Source organism: Cololabis saira, chromosome 23, assembly GCF_033807715.1.
Source record: "Cololabis saira isolate AMF1-May2022 chromosome 23, fColSai1.1, whole genome shotgun sequence".
Taxonomy (NCBI): Eukaryota; Metazoa; Chordata; class Actinopteri; order Beloniformes; family Belonidae; genus Cololabis; species Cololabis saira.
The window spans coordinates 3,549,308-3,563,615 of NC_084609.1; the positions used below are offsets into that span (position 1 = coordinate 3,549,308).

Below are 14,308 nucleotides of genomic sequence, written 5' to 3' on the forward strand. Positions count from 1 at the left end.
TAAAATAAAAAGATAAAATAAAATAATAAAATAAAATAATAAAATAAAATACAATAAAACAAATAAATAAAAAAATACAATAAAATAAATAAATAGATAAATAAAATAAAATAAAATAAAATAAATAACATAAAACAACAAATAAATACAATTAAATAAAACAAAAAATAAATAAAATAACATAACAAATAAATACAATAAAATAGAACAAATAAATAAAATAAAATAGAACAACAAATAAATAAAATAAAATGAAATAGAATAAAATAGAACAAATAAATAAAATAAAAATATATAAACAAATAGCACATTGCCATGAAGTTCAAGAAGGAGCTAAAGGAAGCAAAGCTTATCAAGTTCAGCCTCCCTTATTATGTCATATAGTATATAATACATTTACTGTATATATAAAATACAGAACATTTAACTTTAATATGAATGACTATAAATAAAACCCACATTACAAACATGCTAACAAGAAAAAACCTAATTGTCCTTTTTGTTATATCAATTATAATATGCTATTATTAATTGATTATTAATCATATAATTATTTGTACTTATTTTCCTTTTCTTTTCTGAATGAATGTGTATTTTTTTATTTTTATAGATCGCCATTGTTACTGCTTATTACTGCTTTGCTATGTTCAAAGAGGATTGGAATATTGATGAAGATAGATATTATACTTTACATTACTTATTTAATCAATTGATTACCCCCTTCTTTTACTTATTAGTTATTAATTATTATTTTATCTTTTTTTGGCTGCTGTCATTCTAGAAAACCATCATACTCATACACACCACACACGTGCTTGCATACATAGACACACTCACACACGCATGCATACTGTACATTTGTTTTTGTAGAAAAAAAAAAAGAAATTTGAACTAAATGTTGTGGTACAGCGACCCACACCTTGAAGAAAAAGCACATTTTCAACACTTTGTTGCTAAAAGAACCAACTTTATCCGTAGACACATTAACGACACAAGTACTGAAAGTATTACAGATGAGCATTGTTTGAGAAAGTTTATTAAAGTGCATTCTAACACAATTTCAGTGTTTCAGACAACAGAGAATGTTGTCAAAAATGCCATGAGAGCGAATTATTTGTGAATTACAATGGCTTCCTAGAAAAGAATCAAAACAGGAATCACATTTCACAATTTAACAAGTTGAATTTGCAACCTAAATTAATGCAAAGTCATAATAGCTAGGACATTTTCAATCCAGTCACAAACTATTATAAATAGAATACAAAAACATTACAAATAAAAATTCTTATGGTACTTGTATGAACTGTATTGAAAAGTAAAACAGATTAATATTCTTACATCAGTACCCTGAGCTACGTTTAGCCTAACACTCCAATATCAGCTTTCATTTAATATTAAATCAAGTCTTCATGGAACATATTTCAGTGACAATGTTTTAATTTCAGCAGTACTTTATATACAGTATATAACCAAAACAGCAGCCAAAAGTGCATAAATTGTAAATTATTCTTCATTTTATATTCAGAAATATTACCGGTATTCCTCCTATCAAAGTGCAAAGGCCCCAAGTGCACAATGACATGTCCCAAAAAACCCAAATAAAAAGCTGTTAGCAAAATGCAAGGTTGATAAAGTAGTTCATCAATCAATGCACAAGTTGTTTAGTCACTTCTGCTGCAAAAGACCTGATAATTTAAGTATGTACTTTTATTTTATTCTTTGTGGTGACTCCACAAACTAACAAAAGCACAGAATGCTTTACTTTACTTAACCATTACTTTTAAGTATAACATGACGTGTTTGGAGGGGGAAGGGGAACAGTAACCCTCACTTATCATGAAAATACGGAAGAGTATTAGGGCCAGGCAGGACAAAAATAAAAATAATATTTTAGAGGAGGAAGATTTTTTTTCCATTATGCACTTCAAGAAAAAAGTCGAAATGTCGAGAAAAAAGTTGAAATGTTGAAAAAAAAGTCAAAATCTTTAGAAAAGTCGAAATGTTGGGAAAAAAGTCGAAATGTCGAGAATATTGTTGAAGTATAATTTCGAGAAAAAAGTCGAAATGTCGAGAAAAAAAAAGTCGAAATGTTGAGAAAAAAGGCGAAATTTTCTACTTTATTAACGAAATTTCGACTTTTTTCTCGAAATTGTATTTCAACAATCTCAACATTACGACTTTTTTCTCGAAGTGCACAATAAAAAAAAATCTTCCACTCTCAAATTTTTTTTCTCTTGCCTGGCCCTAATACTCTTCCGTATGAAAACCAAGCAAAGGCAACACTCAAACATTAGCATAAATTTGGTTTGTAAATAGTGCACAATCTGTTACATTTATACCTGCAGTTATTCCTTCAACATAGATTTAAATTTGAAGTTGACCCGTGTTTTTTGCAATGAATCTGAAGAATCACTTGATCACATGTTTTTATTGGTTTTTTGGCGTGAAATTAGAAATTGGCTATCTTTAAAAATGAATGACATTCCAAATTTAGAAATCGTTAACATAATTTTTTTATATAGATACTATTGACAAATCAGTGTCCTTCTTAGTTAATGTCATTCTCTTACTGGCTAAATACCACATACATTGTTGTAAGTGAAGAAAAATGAAGCCCTCTTTCCATTTTTTTATAAATGATTTAAAAAAAAATATTAAGTAAATAACTCGATATATCAAAGTATCTTTTATTTGAAGTCTCTTTCTGAAATGTCAATGCAATTTGCTTTAAAATGCCTTACTGTTCCTTTGTATTAACTTTACTTGTCTATCTTATTTTTGTTTATATGTCTCTTGTTCATGAAACCTCCCAAATGTTTTTTTTTCTTATTATATTTCCTCTACTAGCAGTTTGTATTAAGTTTGTTTTTCTTGTTTAAAAAATTGTGTTCAATAAAAAAAAAAAAGTTATGTCTTCAACAAAAATACTTCAAATTCTTCACCGATTCCATTTTAAACAACATAGTTTTATCAAAAAAATACCATATTATACCACAACCAGAAATTTTAAATCTCAAATTAAATAATCTATTGTGATTTTACCATATTTGGCAGACTTATGTTTATCAGCAGTTTTGACATATGCACCTTCTTTTTGTGACACGCCACATGCCACATGTTAAAATTATTTATGCAAAGGCAGCCTGGTTTACTGGAATCCAGAAATCCATGAGTGCTTGTTCTATTTTTCGCGGTGCTAAAGCTGCACGGCTGAGATCAGACGATTCCAGTTAGTGTTGGAAAGTGCTGCAGAAATGCTGCAGGAAGACGACAGGATGGTGTTTTTCAAACTCTTTGAGCAGCTTCTTCCTCTCCTTGTCGGGCAGGCTTTTATCTGAGCAGATAAAAGAGAGAAGCTGTTTGAGGCTCTGCAGCGTGGCGGCCTCGCGTTGATCCTCGTACTCCTGGGGAGTCGCCTGCTGGCAGAACGTGAAGGCTGCAAGAAGCAAGAAAGAAGGTTTCATAGATTTATACTGGAGCAGTCTGGAGGGAACAACTGTTTGATAATCTTGGTCTGAAACTGGAGCAAAAGGGCAAGCACGTGGACTAGATCGGGGCTCGGCAACCTGCGGCTCTCTAGCACCGCCCCAGTGGCTCCTGGAGCTTTTTCAAAAATGTTTGAAAATGGAAATAGATGGGGGAGGGAAAAATATTTTTTGTTTTCATATGGTTTCTGTAGGAGGACAAACACGACACAAACATTCTGAACGTTTTCCAATGCTGTAAAAATGTGTAGAATAAATATTACATTTAAATAAAAAAAGTCAAAATGTCGAGATTAATGTTGAAATACAATTTCAAGAATAAAGTCGAAAATTCGCCTTTTTTCTCAACATTTTGACTTTTTTCCCAAAATTGTACATCAACATTAATCTAAACATTTCAACTTTTTTTTCAACATGTCGACTTTTTTCACGAAATTTTGACTTTTTTTTTTCGACAATTTGACTTTTTCCTCAACATTTTGACTTTTTCCTCAAAATTTAGACTTTTTTCTCGACGTTTCGACTTTTTTCCCGACATTTCGACTTTTCTCTCGTCATTTCGACTTTTTTCTCGACATTTTGACTTTTTTCTCAACATTTCAACTTTTTTCTCGAAGTGCATAATGAAAAAAAAATCTTCCTCCTCTAAAATATTATTTTTATTTTTCTCCTGGCCCTAATACTAACAAAAAGAGTCATGTGGAAAGACATTTGCTACATTTACATTACATTTCAACATTTCTGTTAACGAAGATTTGTATGGAAGAGTATCAGGGCCATGCAGGAGAAAAAATATCTGAGAGGAAGATTTTTTTTTTTTTTATTGTGCACTTCGAGAAAACAGTCGAAATGTCGAGAAAAAAGTTTAAATGTCGAGAAAAAAGTTTAAATGTCGAGAAAAAAGTCGGAATGATGATTAAAAAGTTGAAATTTCGAGATTAATGTTGAAATACAATTTCGAGAAAAAAAGTCGAAATGATGAGAAAAAAGTTGAAACGTCGAGAAAAAAGTCTAAATTTTGAGGAAAAAAGGCGAAAGTTCGACTTTATTCTTGAAATTGTATTTCAACATTAATCTCGACATTTCGACTTTTTTCTTGAAGTGCAAAATAAAAAACAACCTCCCCCCTCAAATATGTTTTCTCCTGCATGGCCCTGATACTCTTCCGTAGAGGATTCAACGTTTCTTGGAACAAATTATTTGCATTCATTGCCTGAATGTTTGCTCTGTAGCGAGAAGTTGTCCAATAACAAAAAGAGTAACATGGAAAGACATTAGCAGCTACATTTGCAGCCGTGGACCCAGTTCTAACAAATATAGAAACATGCAGCATGTGTTGTCTTCATTCTAAGGCTGATACAAGACTTTTCATTTTTTGCGGCTCCAGACATCTTTGTTTTTTGTGTTTTTGGTCCAATATGGCTCTAAAACATTTTGGGTTGCCGACCCCTGATCTAAATCAAGTCATGCTTTTTGGTTTTAATTCATGATAAAAATCGGTACACACACTTTTAGTTAACCGTTTAAATGTGGAGACGGTAATATCTCCAGGAGTAAAATGAAAAGATTGGAAATATTGACATCGGGGGTTAGATTTACAGAGTCCAAGCTGTTGTTTTGTGTGATTTTGTACAAGGTTATGTTAGCAGATTTAATTTACTGCAGCAGCATTTATCTTACTGGCGATGGAGTCTGGGTCTTTTCCCTGCTGCAAAGTCCTGAGTGTTTTCCTCACGGCCTCGGTGAGGGATGAAGGAGTCTGAACCAGAACAGAAAGGGAGGGAACAAAGAAACAATAAAAGCAATCATTGAGACAATTAATCTACTAAGAATTCATTGAAACAGTGGTAAAACCGGCCTCGCAGCACAATTGTGAGAGAAGGTTTTATACCTTGAAGAGCTCAGTGTGATGATCCATCAGGAAAAGTACCAACGTTTCACTCTGCAGTCGAGTAAGTTCATGATTCTGAACAAGCGCTTTGTGAAAAGTGCGGCAGACCAAGGCCCTGTTTTCACTCTGAAGGAACAAAACCAGCACAGATCAATAATAAATCAATAACAGGTAGTTACATCATATGAACAACTGTTCAACATTGGATACGCCCAGTACTCGAGTTGTAAAAAAAATAAATCAGGGGGGATGGTGGATTTTATCATATGGGGACAGATAATTTGTGCTGATTACAAATAATATAATATATTACAAATAATAGCAGTGACCAAAACACCTGCAGAAATACTGCAGGAATGACATAGCAGCAGTTAAATGCAGCCTTCTGTAAGCTTTAAATATCCACTGGGCTTACATCAAATACATCAAAACACAACAATAAAAAACACTTTTCTGAACTTATCAATATGACTCTGTCCTTCACAGGATAAGTAAAATGGATCACTGCAAAAACTCACAATCTTAACAAGAATATTTGTCTTATTTCTAGTTAAAATGTCTCATTTTAGTAAAAAAAATCTCATTACACTTAAAACAAGACTCATCACTGGAAAAAACAACAATTTTCACCTGTTTCAAGTAGATTTTCACTTGAAATAAGTAGAAAAATCTGCCAGTGGAACAAGATTCTTTTGCTTGTAATAAGAAGATAAATCTTTTCCCACTGGCAGATTTTTCTACTTATTTCAAGTGAAAATCTACTTGAAACAGGTGAAAATGGTCAAATAAGTTATTTTTCTGGTGTTATTTTTCTGGTGATGACTCTAAATGTTGAAATAGCAGTAAAACCACATTCATTGATGAAATGACATAAGGGATGGAAAGGAGGGATGACAGTTTTACAGGGGGGATGATTTGGACCGTTTTTATTTCAGGGGGGATGTCATCCCCCCTCATCCCCCCTCAACTCCAGTACTGGATACTACTTTCCCAATTCTTCAAAATAAACCTTGAATGAGAGACATGAAAACCAACTGTTGATTGTTTTCTGTTCAAGAAATGTGTGCAAAAAGGCTAAAACTGTTATTTGGTGGTGATGTTTATCTTAGTTTAGTTTATTTGCACATAAAAAAATATACAACCACCAAAAGTTCAGACGAACAGTATGTAGAAAAAAAAAAGGAAACAAAAAGAAATACAATGAACAGAAAAAATGTGCGGGAGGAACCAAAAAAACCCATAAGGGCTTGTCGATGGTTCCTCCTATAATGAAACAAACAATATCTACAGAGATATGTAAAACATAGGACAACTAAGGAGAATAAGCTAAATTACTAGAAAAACAAAAACAGGAATCTGATGAGGATGTGCAGAGAAGTTCTGGACTGTTTCAGAAAATTAGAATATTGTGATTTTCTGTAATGTAATTACAAAAACAAAAATGTCATACATTCTGGATTAATTACAAATCAACTGAAATATTGCAAGCCTTTTATTATTTTAATATTGCTGATCATGGCTTACAGCTTAAGAAAACTCAAATATCCTATCTCAAAAAATTAGAATATTCTGGGAATCTTAATCTTAAGCTTTTTTATTATGCACTTTGAGATAAAAAAGTCAATCTTGAGAAAAAAGTCAATATCGAGAAAAAAGTAGAATTGTCGCGAAAAAAGTCGAAATGTCGAGGAAATAGTCAAAATTTTGTGAAAAAAGTCAAAATGTCGAGAAAAAAGTCAAAATGTTGTATTCTGGGAATCTTAATCTTAAGCTGTAAGCCATAATCAGCAATATTAAAATAATAAAAGGCTTGCAATATTTCAGTTGATTTGTAATGAATCCAGAATGTATGACATTATTTTTTTATTTATTTTTTATTTTTTTATTTATTTTTTTTTTTTAAATTGCATTATAGAAAATAAAGAACTTTATCACAATATTCTAATTTTCTGAGACAGTCCTGTACTGGAAATGAATGGTTAAACTTTGCTAAGCTGGGCTAGTGAAAAAAATGTGATTTGTTTTTTGAAAGTATTTGTGCTCGAGCGTTCTCTAATATGGTGGTAACGTGTTCCAATAAAGAGGATCTGAATCTAACTGAAAATTGGGAAAAAGTAGTCCTGAAAAAGATGGGAGATTGTTTGCAGACCCGGTATTAAAGTGATCAATTTGGGAATTGAATTGAAATAAAGAATGAAAACAGGTTGGAAGTAGCTTGTGAATAGATTGATAGACAAAAAGTCAAATGTGAAAAACATGAAACATCTTACCTTCTTGTGCAGCCTGCAGGCGTGGGGCTTTGCCGCCGTGGCCATGAAGGCCAGCAGTCTCCGCAGCTCGTCCTTCACGCTGGAGTCCAGCAGCCGCAAACACAACTGGGACGCTTTCACGGCATCCTGCACTTTCCCTTCATCTAAAAATAACGTCAAGAGTGGGGGGGGGTTTCACAGTGAGAGGAAAAAGTATTGATCTGTTCCACAAAAAACATTTTCAGACACAATCTCTTCTCAGATCTTACCCAGTAAATCCAGAATTGCAGCATGAATGTCCAGGTATCGTCCTGAGATGAGCGGAGCTTTCTCCTGTTCATTGTAATACTTGGCAATCGTGTCAAAGAGCAGTCTCTTCTGATCCACGTTTTCTTCTACTAAAAATGTAACGCCGTCTTGTTTGCCGAGTTTTTCCCCGACGACCACGATCACTTGGTCTGGAAACAGCTCCAGACAGTCTGCTGCTGCCGACAGCCACGCGTCCAGCCTGGGAACGGACAAAGGGAGGAAGCATGACAAAAATATGACCTTGTATTTAATTTGGTGGTTAAAAAAAAATGTTGGACATAAGATACAGTATTTATCCTGTGCAGTTTGTTTCAATAATCAGGGAAAACACATTGAATCAGATCATTTTCTAACTAGTGCGTGCAGTACTGGAGTTGAGGGGGATGAGGGGGGATGAAATAAAAACGGTCCAAATCATCCCCCCCTGTAAAACTGCCATCCCTCCTTTCCATCCCTTATGTCATTTCATCAATGAATGTGGTTTTACTGCTATTTCAACACTTAGAGTCATTACCAGAAAAATAACTTATTTGACAATGTTCACCTGTTTCAAGTAAATTTTCACTTGAAATAAGTAGAAAAATCTGCCAATGGGACAAGATTTACCTTCTTATTACAACCAAAAAAAGATTTTTCTACTTATTTTAAGTGAAAATCTACTTTAAACAGGTGAAAATTGTTGTTTTTTTCCAGTGATGAGTCTTTTAATTTCTTTTATTTTAGATTTGTTTTACTAAAAATGAGACATTTTAACCAGAAATAAGACAAATATTCTTGTTAAGATTTTGAGTTTTTGCAGTGATCCATGTTACTTATCCTGTGAAGGACAGAGTCATATTGATAAGTTCAGAAAAGTGTTTTTTATTGTTGTGTTTTGATGTATTTGATGTAAGCCCAGTGGATATTTAAAGCTTACAGAAGGCTGCATTTAACTGCTGCTATGTCATTCCTGCAGTATTTCTGCAGGTGTTTTGGTCACTGCTATTATTTGTAATATATTATAGTATTTGTAATCAGCACAAATTATCTGTCCCCATATGATCAAATCCACCAACCCCCCTGATTTTTTTTTACAACTTGAGTACTGAGTGCATGAAACATGAAATAAAACACTGACTGGGGCAGGTTGAGGGTTTCAGGCAGCTCTCTATCCAGGCAGGTGTTGGAGATAACCAGGTCCAGGTTGCTCATGGGAACTTTACGGCCGTGAGTTTGTCCCCGTTCAGGAGAAGTCAGGATACAATCCAACATGGGCAGCTCTATTATCTGCAACAGCTGCAACAGAGTCTGCTGTTTCCAAACTTCATCCACAACTAGACGAGGAAAGAGCAGAGAAAATATATTACTGTACAATTATTTAAAAAAAAAATAAGAACAGTTTCTTTATGAAGCCCAGGCATAAGACCAGATTCTCTGGTGATATAAGCTTATTACCAGCTTTAGACAGAAAGCCAGAGGACGTGGTGAACGCCCTGTGAGATGGAGAGAAGCACGGCTGCAGGTTGATCGTCCTCAGAAGTCTTTCCACCCTTCTGTCCGACGGTCCGACAGCAAAAGGGTTGGAGATCGTCCTCACTTCATTCAACCTGCACAAAAAACATTTACACTCACTGATATGTGCATCATAATTCATGGTAAGCTTTACAGCGTTACTTAGTAGTAGTAGTTTATTTGGTCGATCAGTTTCCATTAATACAATACATTGCATTTCATTTCCTTTTGTAGGAAAGAAATAATAAAAAAAAGTAAAAATCAAACAGAAGACGGATCTCAGAAAAACAATAATCAATGTTCAGAGGAAACAAAAAAAAAAAATCTCTAGAAGAGTGAAAACAAAAGGAAACCAAAGACCAATCATTACATTTTTTGGTATATAAATATTATTATTACAACAATTATTCTTATTATTGTAATCGTTTCATATAGTATGGAGCATAATATATATATATATATATATATATATATATATATATATATATATATATATATATATATATATATACATATACAGGACTGTCTCAGAAAATTAGAATATTGTGATAAAGTTTTTATTTTCTGTAATGCAATTAAAATATTAAAGGATTATCTTATCTTATCTTAAAAAAACAAAAATACATTCTGGATTCATTACAAATCAACTGAAATATTTCAAGCCTTTTATTATTTTAATATTGCTGATTATGGTTTACAGTTTAAGATTAAGATTCCCAGAATATTCTAATTTTTTGAGATAGAATATTTGAGTTTTCTTAAGCTGTAAGCCATGATCAGCAATATTAAAATAATAAAAGGCTTGCAATATTTCATTTGATTTGTAATGAATCCAGAATGTATGACATTTTTGTTTTTGTAATTGCATTACAGAAAATCACAATATTCTAATTTTCTGAGACAGTCCTGTATGTATATATATAGTTTTGTATCACACTAATGTTCTGTATCTTTCGATTATATTGGATTTATACATCGTTTTAAATTTATTTATTAAACTACAGTTTTTTAATTCATTATTTAGGCTGTTCCATATTTTAACTCCTGCAATAAGGGTTTAATACTGCCAAGTAAGCACTTATAACATTTGATATGTCATGGGAATTATGTTCTACCAACCTTGAGCTTTTCCTCCACTTTGTGTCCAGCTCTCCAAGTGGAACATTTTCTGTGTCGACACTTCCCTCCTTCACGGCAGAACCGTGTGTTACTTTCTGTTCCAGGAAGCGGTAAAGGCTGCAGCTGCTGTCCTCAAACGTCCCCTCCTTGTCTCTGCGGAACAGCTTTGTGCCCACCGGCTCAAACACCTTGGCCTCCATCACGGCCTGGCAGAGCCGAGCAGCTTTCAGGCGAGACACTTCGCTCGTGCAAAACGCCACGTTCTGCATCAGGTAACTGAGAACGGCGTCCACGGCGTCGGAGCCCGTGAAACACTGGGCGTGGACGCGCAGGTGTCTCCTGCAGCGCCGCACCTCCACCTGAGTCTGCAGGGCCTGGATGATGTTGTTCCACAGCTGGGTGGCTCCAAACGGCCCAGAGAAACCTGCCAGAGAAAAAGAAGAATTGCAATAAAAAGCAACAAGGTATGACGGAGTATTAGGGCCAAACTAAGACAAAAAAAATGGAAATTACAAGAATAAAGTCATAATATTACGAGAATAAAGTCGTAATATTAAATATATTATAAATATAACTTCACAAGATGCTCAATATTACTCATTTTAACACAGGGAGAAGATGCTCTTCCTGTTAGAGTTTTCATAAATTATATTCTCATAATATTACTACTTTATTCTTGTAATATTACGACTTTATTCTCATAATATTACGACTTTATTCTATTACGACTTTATTCTCGCAACATCATGACTTTATTCTCGTAATTTTACGACTTTATTGTCATTATATTACGACTTTATTCTCGTAATTTCCAATTTCTCTTAGTTTGGCCCTAATACTCCGTTGTAACAAGGAAACCTTAAAAAAGAAAAAAAAGGTATAACTAGGCATGTTTACCCCCCCCCCCCCCCCATTATTATTATTATTATTATTATTATTATTATTATTATTACTACTACATTTATTGAACAGGGACAAATGTATCAAACATTATTTCATAAGAAATACAAAACAGATACAGGTTTCTAGCCAGAGCTAATTTGCAACCCCTGTCCCCGGTTAGGCCTTTACTTAAAATTCGAAAGCAGAGTTAAAACAGTACAAAACCATTAAAATACAAAACATGCAAAACAGAATAAACAGAATAAAGACAAGAAGCAAAAACACAAACCAGATAAGGACAGAAAACTAAAATAATACAGTGGTACAGTACAGGACTGTCTCAGAAAATTAGAATATTGTGATAAAGTTCTTTATTTTCTGTAATGCAATTAAAAAAACAAAAATGTCATACATTCTGGATTCATTACAAATCAACTGAAATATTGCAAGCCTTTTATTATTTTAATATTGCTGATCATGGTTTACAGTGTAAGATTAAGATTCCCAGAATATTCTAATTTTTTGAGATAGGATATTTGAGTTTTCTTAAGCTGTAAACCATAATCAGCAATATTAAAATAATAAAAGGCTTGCAATATTTCAGTTGATTTGTAAAGAATCCAGAATGTATGACATTTTTGTTTTTTTAATTGCATTACAGAAAATCACAATATTCTAATTTTCTGAGATATTTCTGACAATATTTTGATTTCAGGTTCAGTGTATTCCATAATTTGGTACCTATTACCGAGAAGAATGACTGTCCAAATGTTGTTCTGCGTTTTGCAATCCTACAATTACTGCTTGTTGCAGCCCTAGTTCTAATTCCACTGTTTGTTTACCAATTGGTAAGTATTGGGAGTATTTCTGGGGCAAAGGTTATTCACACATTTGAAATAAGTTTGAAAAATGAGAAGCCTACAAAACTGTCAAAACTTAATAGATTGTATTTTTTGATAATTTGGCATTGAGAGCCATTAGTTTATTACTGTTTGCAATGATTTAAATCTGGGTTCAGTGAGCGAAACAACCCAAGACAAATTCCCTGTCTGGCATGTTCATACTTCTTACTACAAGCTCTTCTCCTTGGCTTTTAACACCTAGCAGTTTATTTTATCCTTTTATTCTTTATTTTATTCTTTTATCTTCTATTCTATCCTTTTTTATTCACTTAACTTATCATGATTGTTTTATTTACGCGTCTTGTGTTTTACGGTGTTTTGTCTTCATTTTCCATTCGCCTGTCCAGCACTTTGTTGGTGTTTTTAAAGTGCTTTATAAATAAAGTTGACTTGACTACTTGGCCAATAAAGCTTATTCTTCTTATATAAGATTTGTATTTATTTTTTTAATGTTATAGGATTTTAGTTAGATGAAAAGAGAGACCATTCAACCATCTCTTATGGGCAGATAAACTGTTGGCAGCAGATCTTCAATTTCCATTAATGCTCCAACTTTAAGAAATAAGTTGAATGGTTCAGAGCAGAAACACCTGCATAAAAATAAATAATAAAGTCAGAACATTCATTGTCATAATGGAACTTGATGTGAAACATTAGAGTGGATGAGTATAGTGTTTTAACTTTACTGGTGTATCTACGTACAGGGTTCCTACACACTTTTCAAGGTCAAATTCAAGCACTTTTCAAGCACTTTCAAGTGTTATTTTCAAAATCTTCAAGCACCTTATCGCTGGGGTAAAATATCTACAGGAATATTTATACTCTTATACTTTTTTCTGATTTTTATCACAATTATGTACATTGTATCATGCTGTAAACATCTAGTTATGTTTCATTTTACTGGTTTTATTTATCCTTGTAATAACTAAACTATACAGTCTGATCCAAATTTTGTGAAAGACAGAGTTATAATTTCAAGCACTTTCAAGCACTTTTCAGGCCTTGAAAACACAACATTGCACCTGTAGGAACAGGATTAATGGGGGAAACAAGGGTTTTTGAAGGTGGGTTTTAGAGTACTTTCTCAATTGTAAAATGCAAAAAAATATGTTATATATTAAATTGATTATATATAAAAAAATAAATAAAAAGAAAGAAATAAAATGCAAAGTGGGATCACAGCGAATGTGACAGATCGACCTACTTTCCAACTAAACCTGCCAATGCTGCTTTAATAACCATCTAAATGTGTTTTAGTGGCCGGATTTACTTGAATTTAAGACAAAATTACATAAAACTTAAATAAAACACCTACCGTGCTGCACATTTTCCCGAAAACTTCTTGTTTGGCTATTCAGCCTCCTGAACCGAGGAGTCAAATCCAGCGCCATTGAGCCCTGAGTGACGTCACATGTTCGTCTTCTTCTTCTTCTGCGGCGGAGGAGGAGCGACGAACTGCTGCCCCCTACTGGCCCCTACTGCCCCCTGCTGGCGACGGTAAGAACTCATTTTTTCTTTTTTTTCTTGAAACATAGATACAAACAACTGTAAATTGACTTATTTTCATAAATTGCCTTTCTACAAAGAAATGTACGTTTTACGTCTCATTTATTCATTCACACATGCACTAATATACTATACTATAACAGCTAGGCACCAAATATAAGAAGAAGGTCAAGAATTAAGGCTAAAAAATAATCAGTCCACAATAATAAAATATAATAATAATAAAAACATTACAAGAAATAGATAAATAAATAAAAACAAATACCTCTAAATATATATATATATATATATATATATATATATATATATATATATATATATATATATATATATATATATATATATATATATATATATATTTATATAAAGCTTTGAAGAAATTACTATAATATTATTTTAGTTAGGAATGCAAGCTTAAATAATTCCCATGACCTGGATGATTGACTCTTTTTTTTTATTTTTATTTAACATTTG

The 14,308-nt window shown here is 32.9% G+C and overlaps 1 protein-coding gene across 1 annotated transcript; it reads right to left on the reverse strand.

The window, feature by feature from the left end:
- Window positions 1-3,000: 3,000 nt before the first annotated feature.
- On the reverse strand, window positions 3,001-13,734 carry depdc4 (DEP domain containing 4). Its single transcript, XM_061714411.1, has 9 exons — window positions 13,644-13,734; window positions 10,545-10,968; window positions 9,369-9,520; window positions 9,052-9,247; window positions 7,895-8,133; window positions 7,647-7,789; window positions 5,377-5,502; window positions 5,166-5,244; window positions 3,001-3,436 (listed from the first exon to the last, which is right to left on the reverse strand). The coding sequence occupies exons 1-9, from the start codon at window positions 13,717-13,719 to the stop codon at window positions 3,231-3,233; spliced, it is 1,641 nt and encodes a 546-aa protein (XP_061570395.1). The 5' UTR covers window positions 13,720-13,734; the 3' UTR covers window positions 3,001-3,230.
- Between the last annotated feature and the right edge of the window lie 574 nt (window positions 13,735-14,308).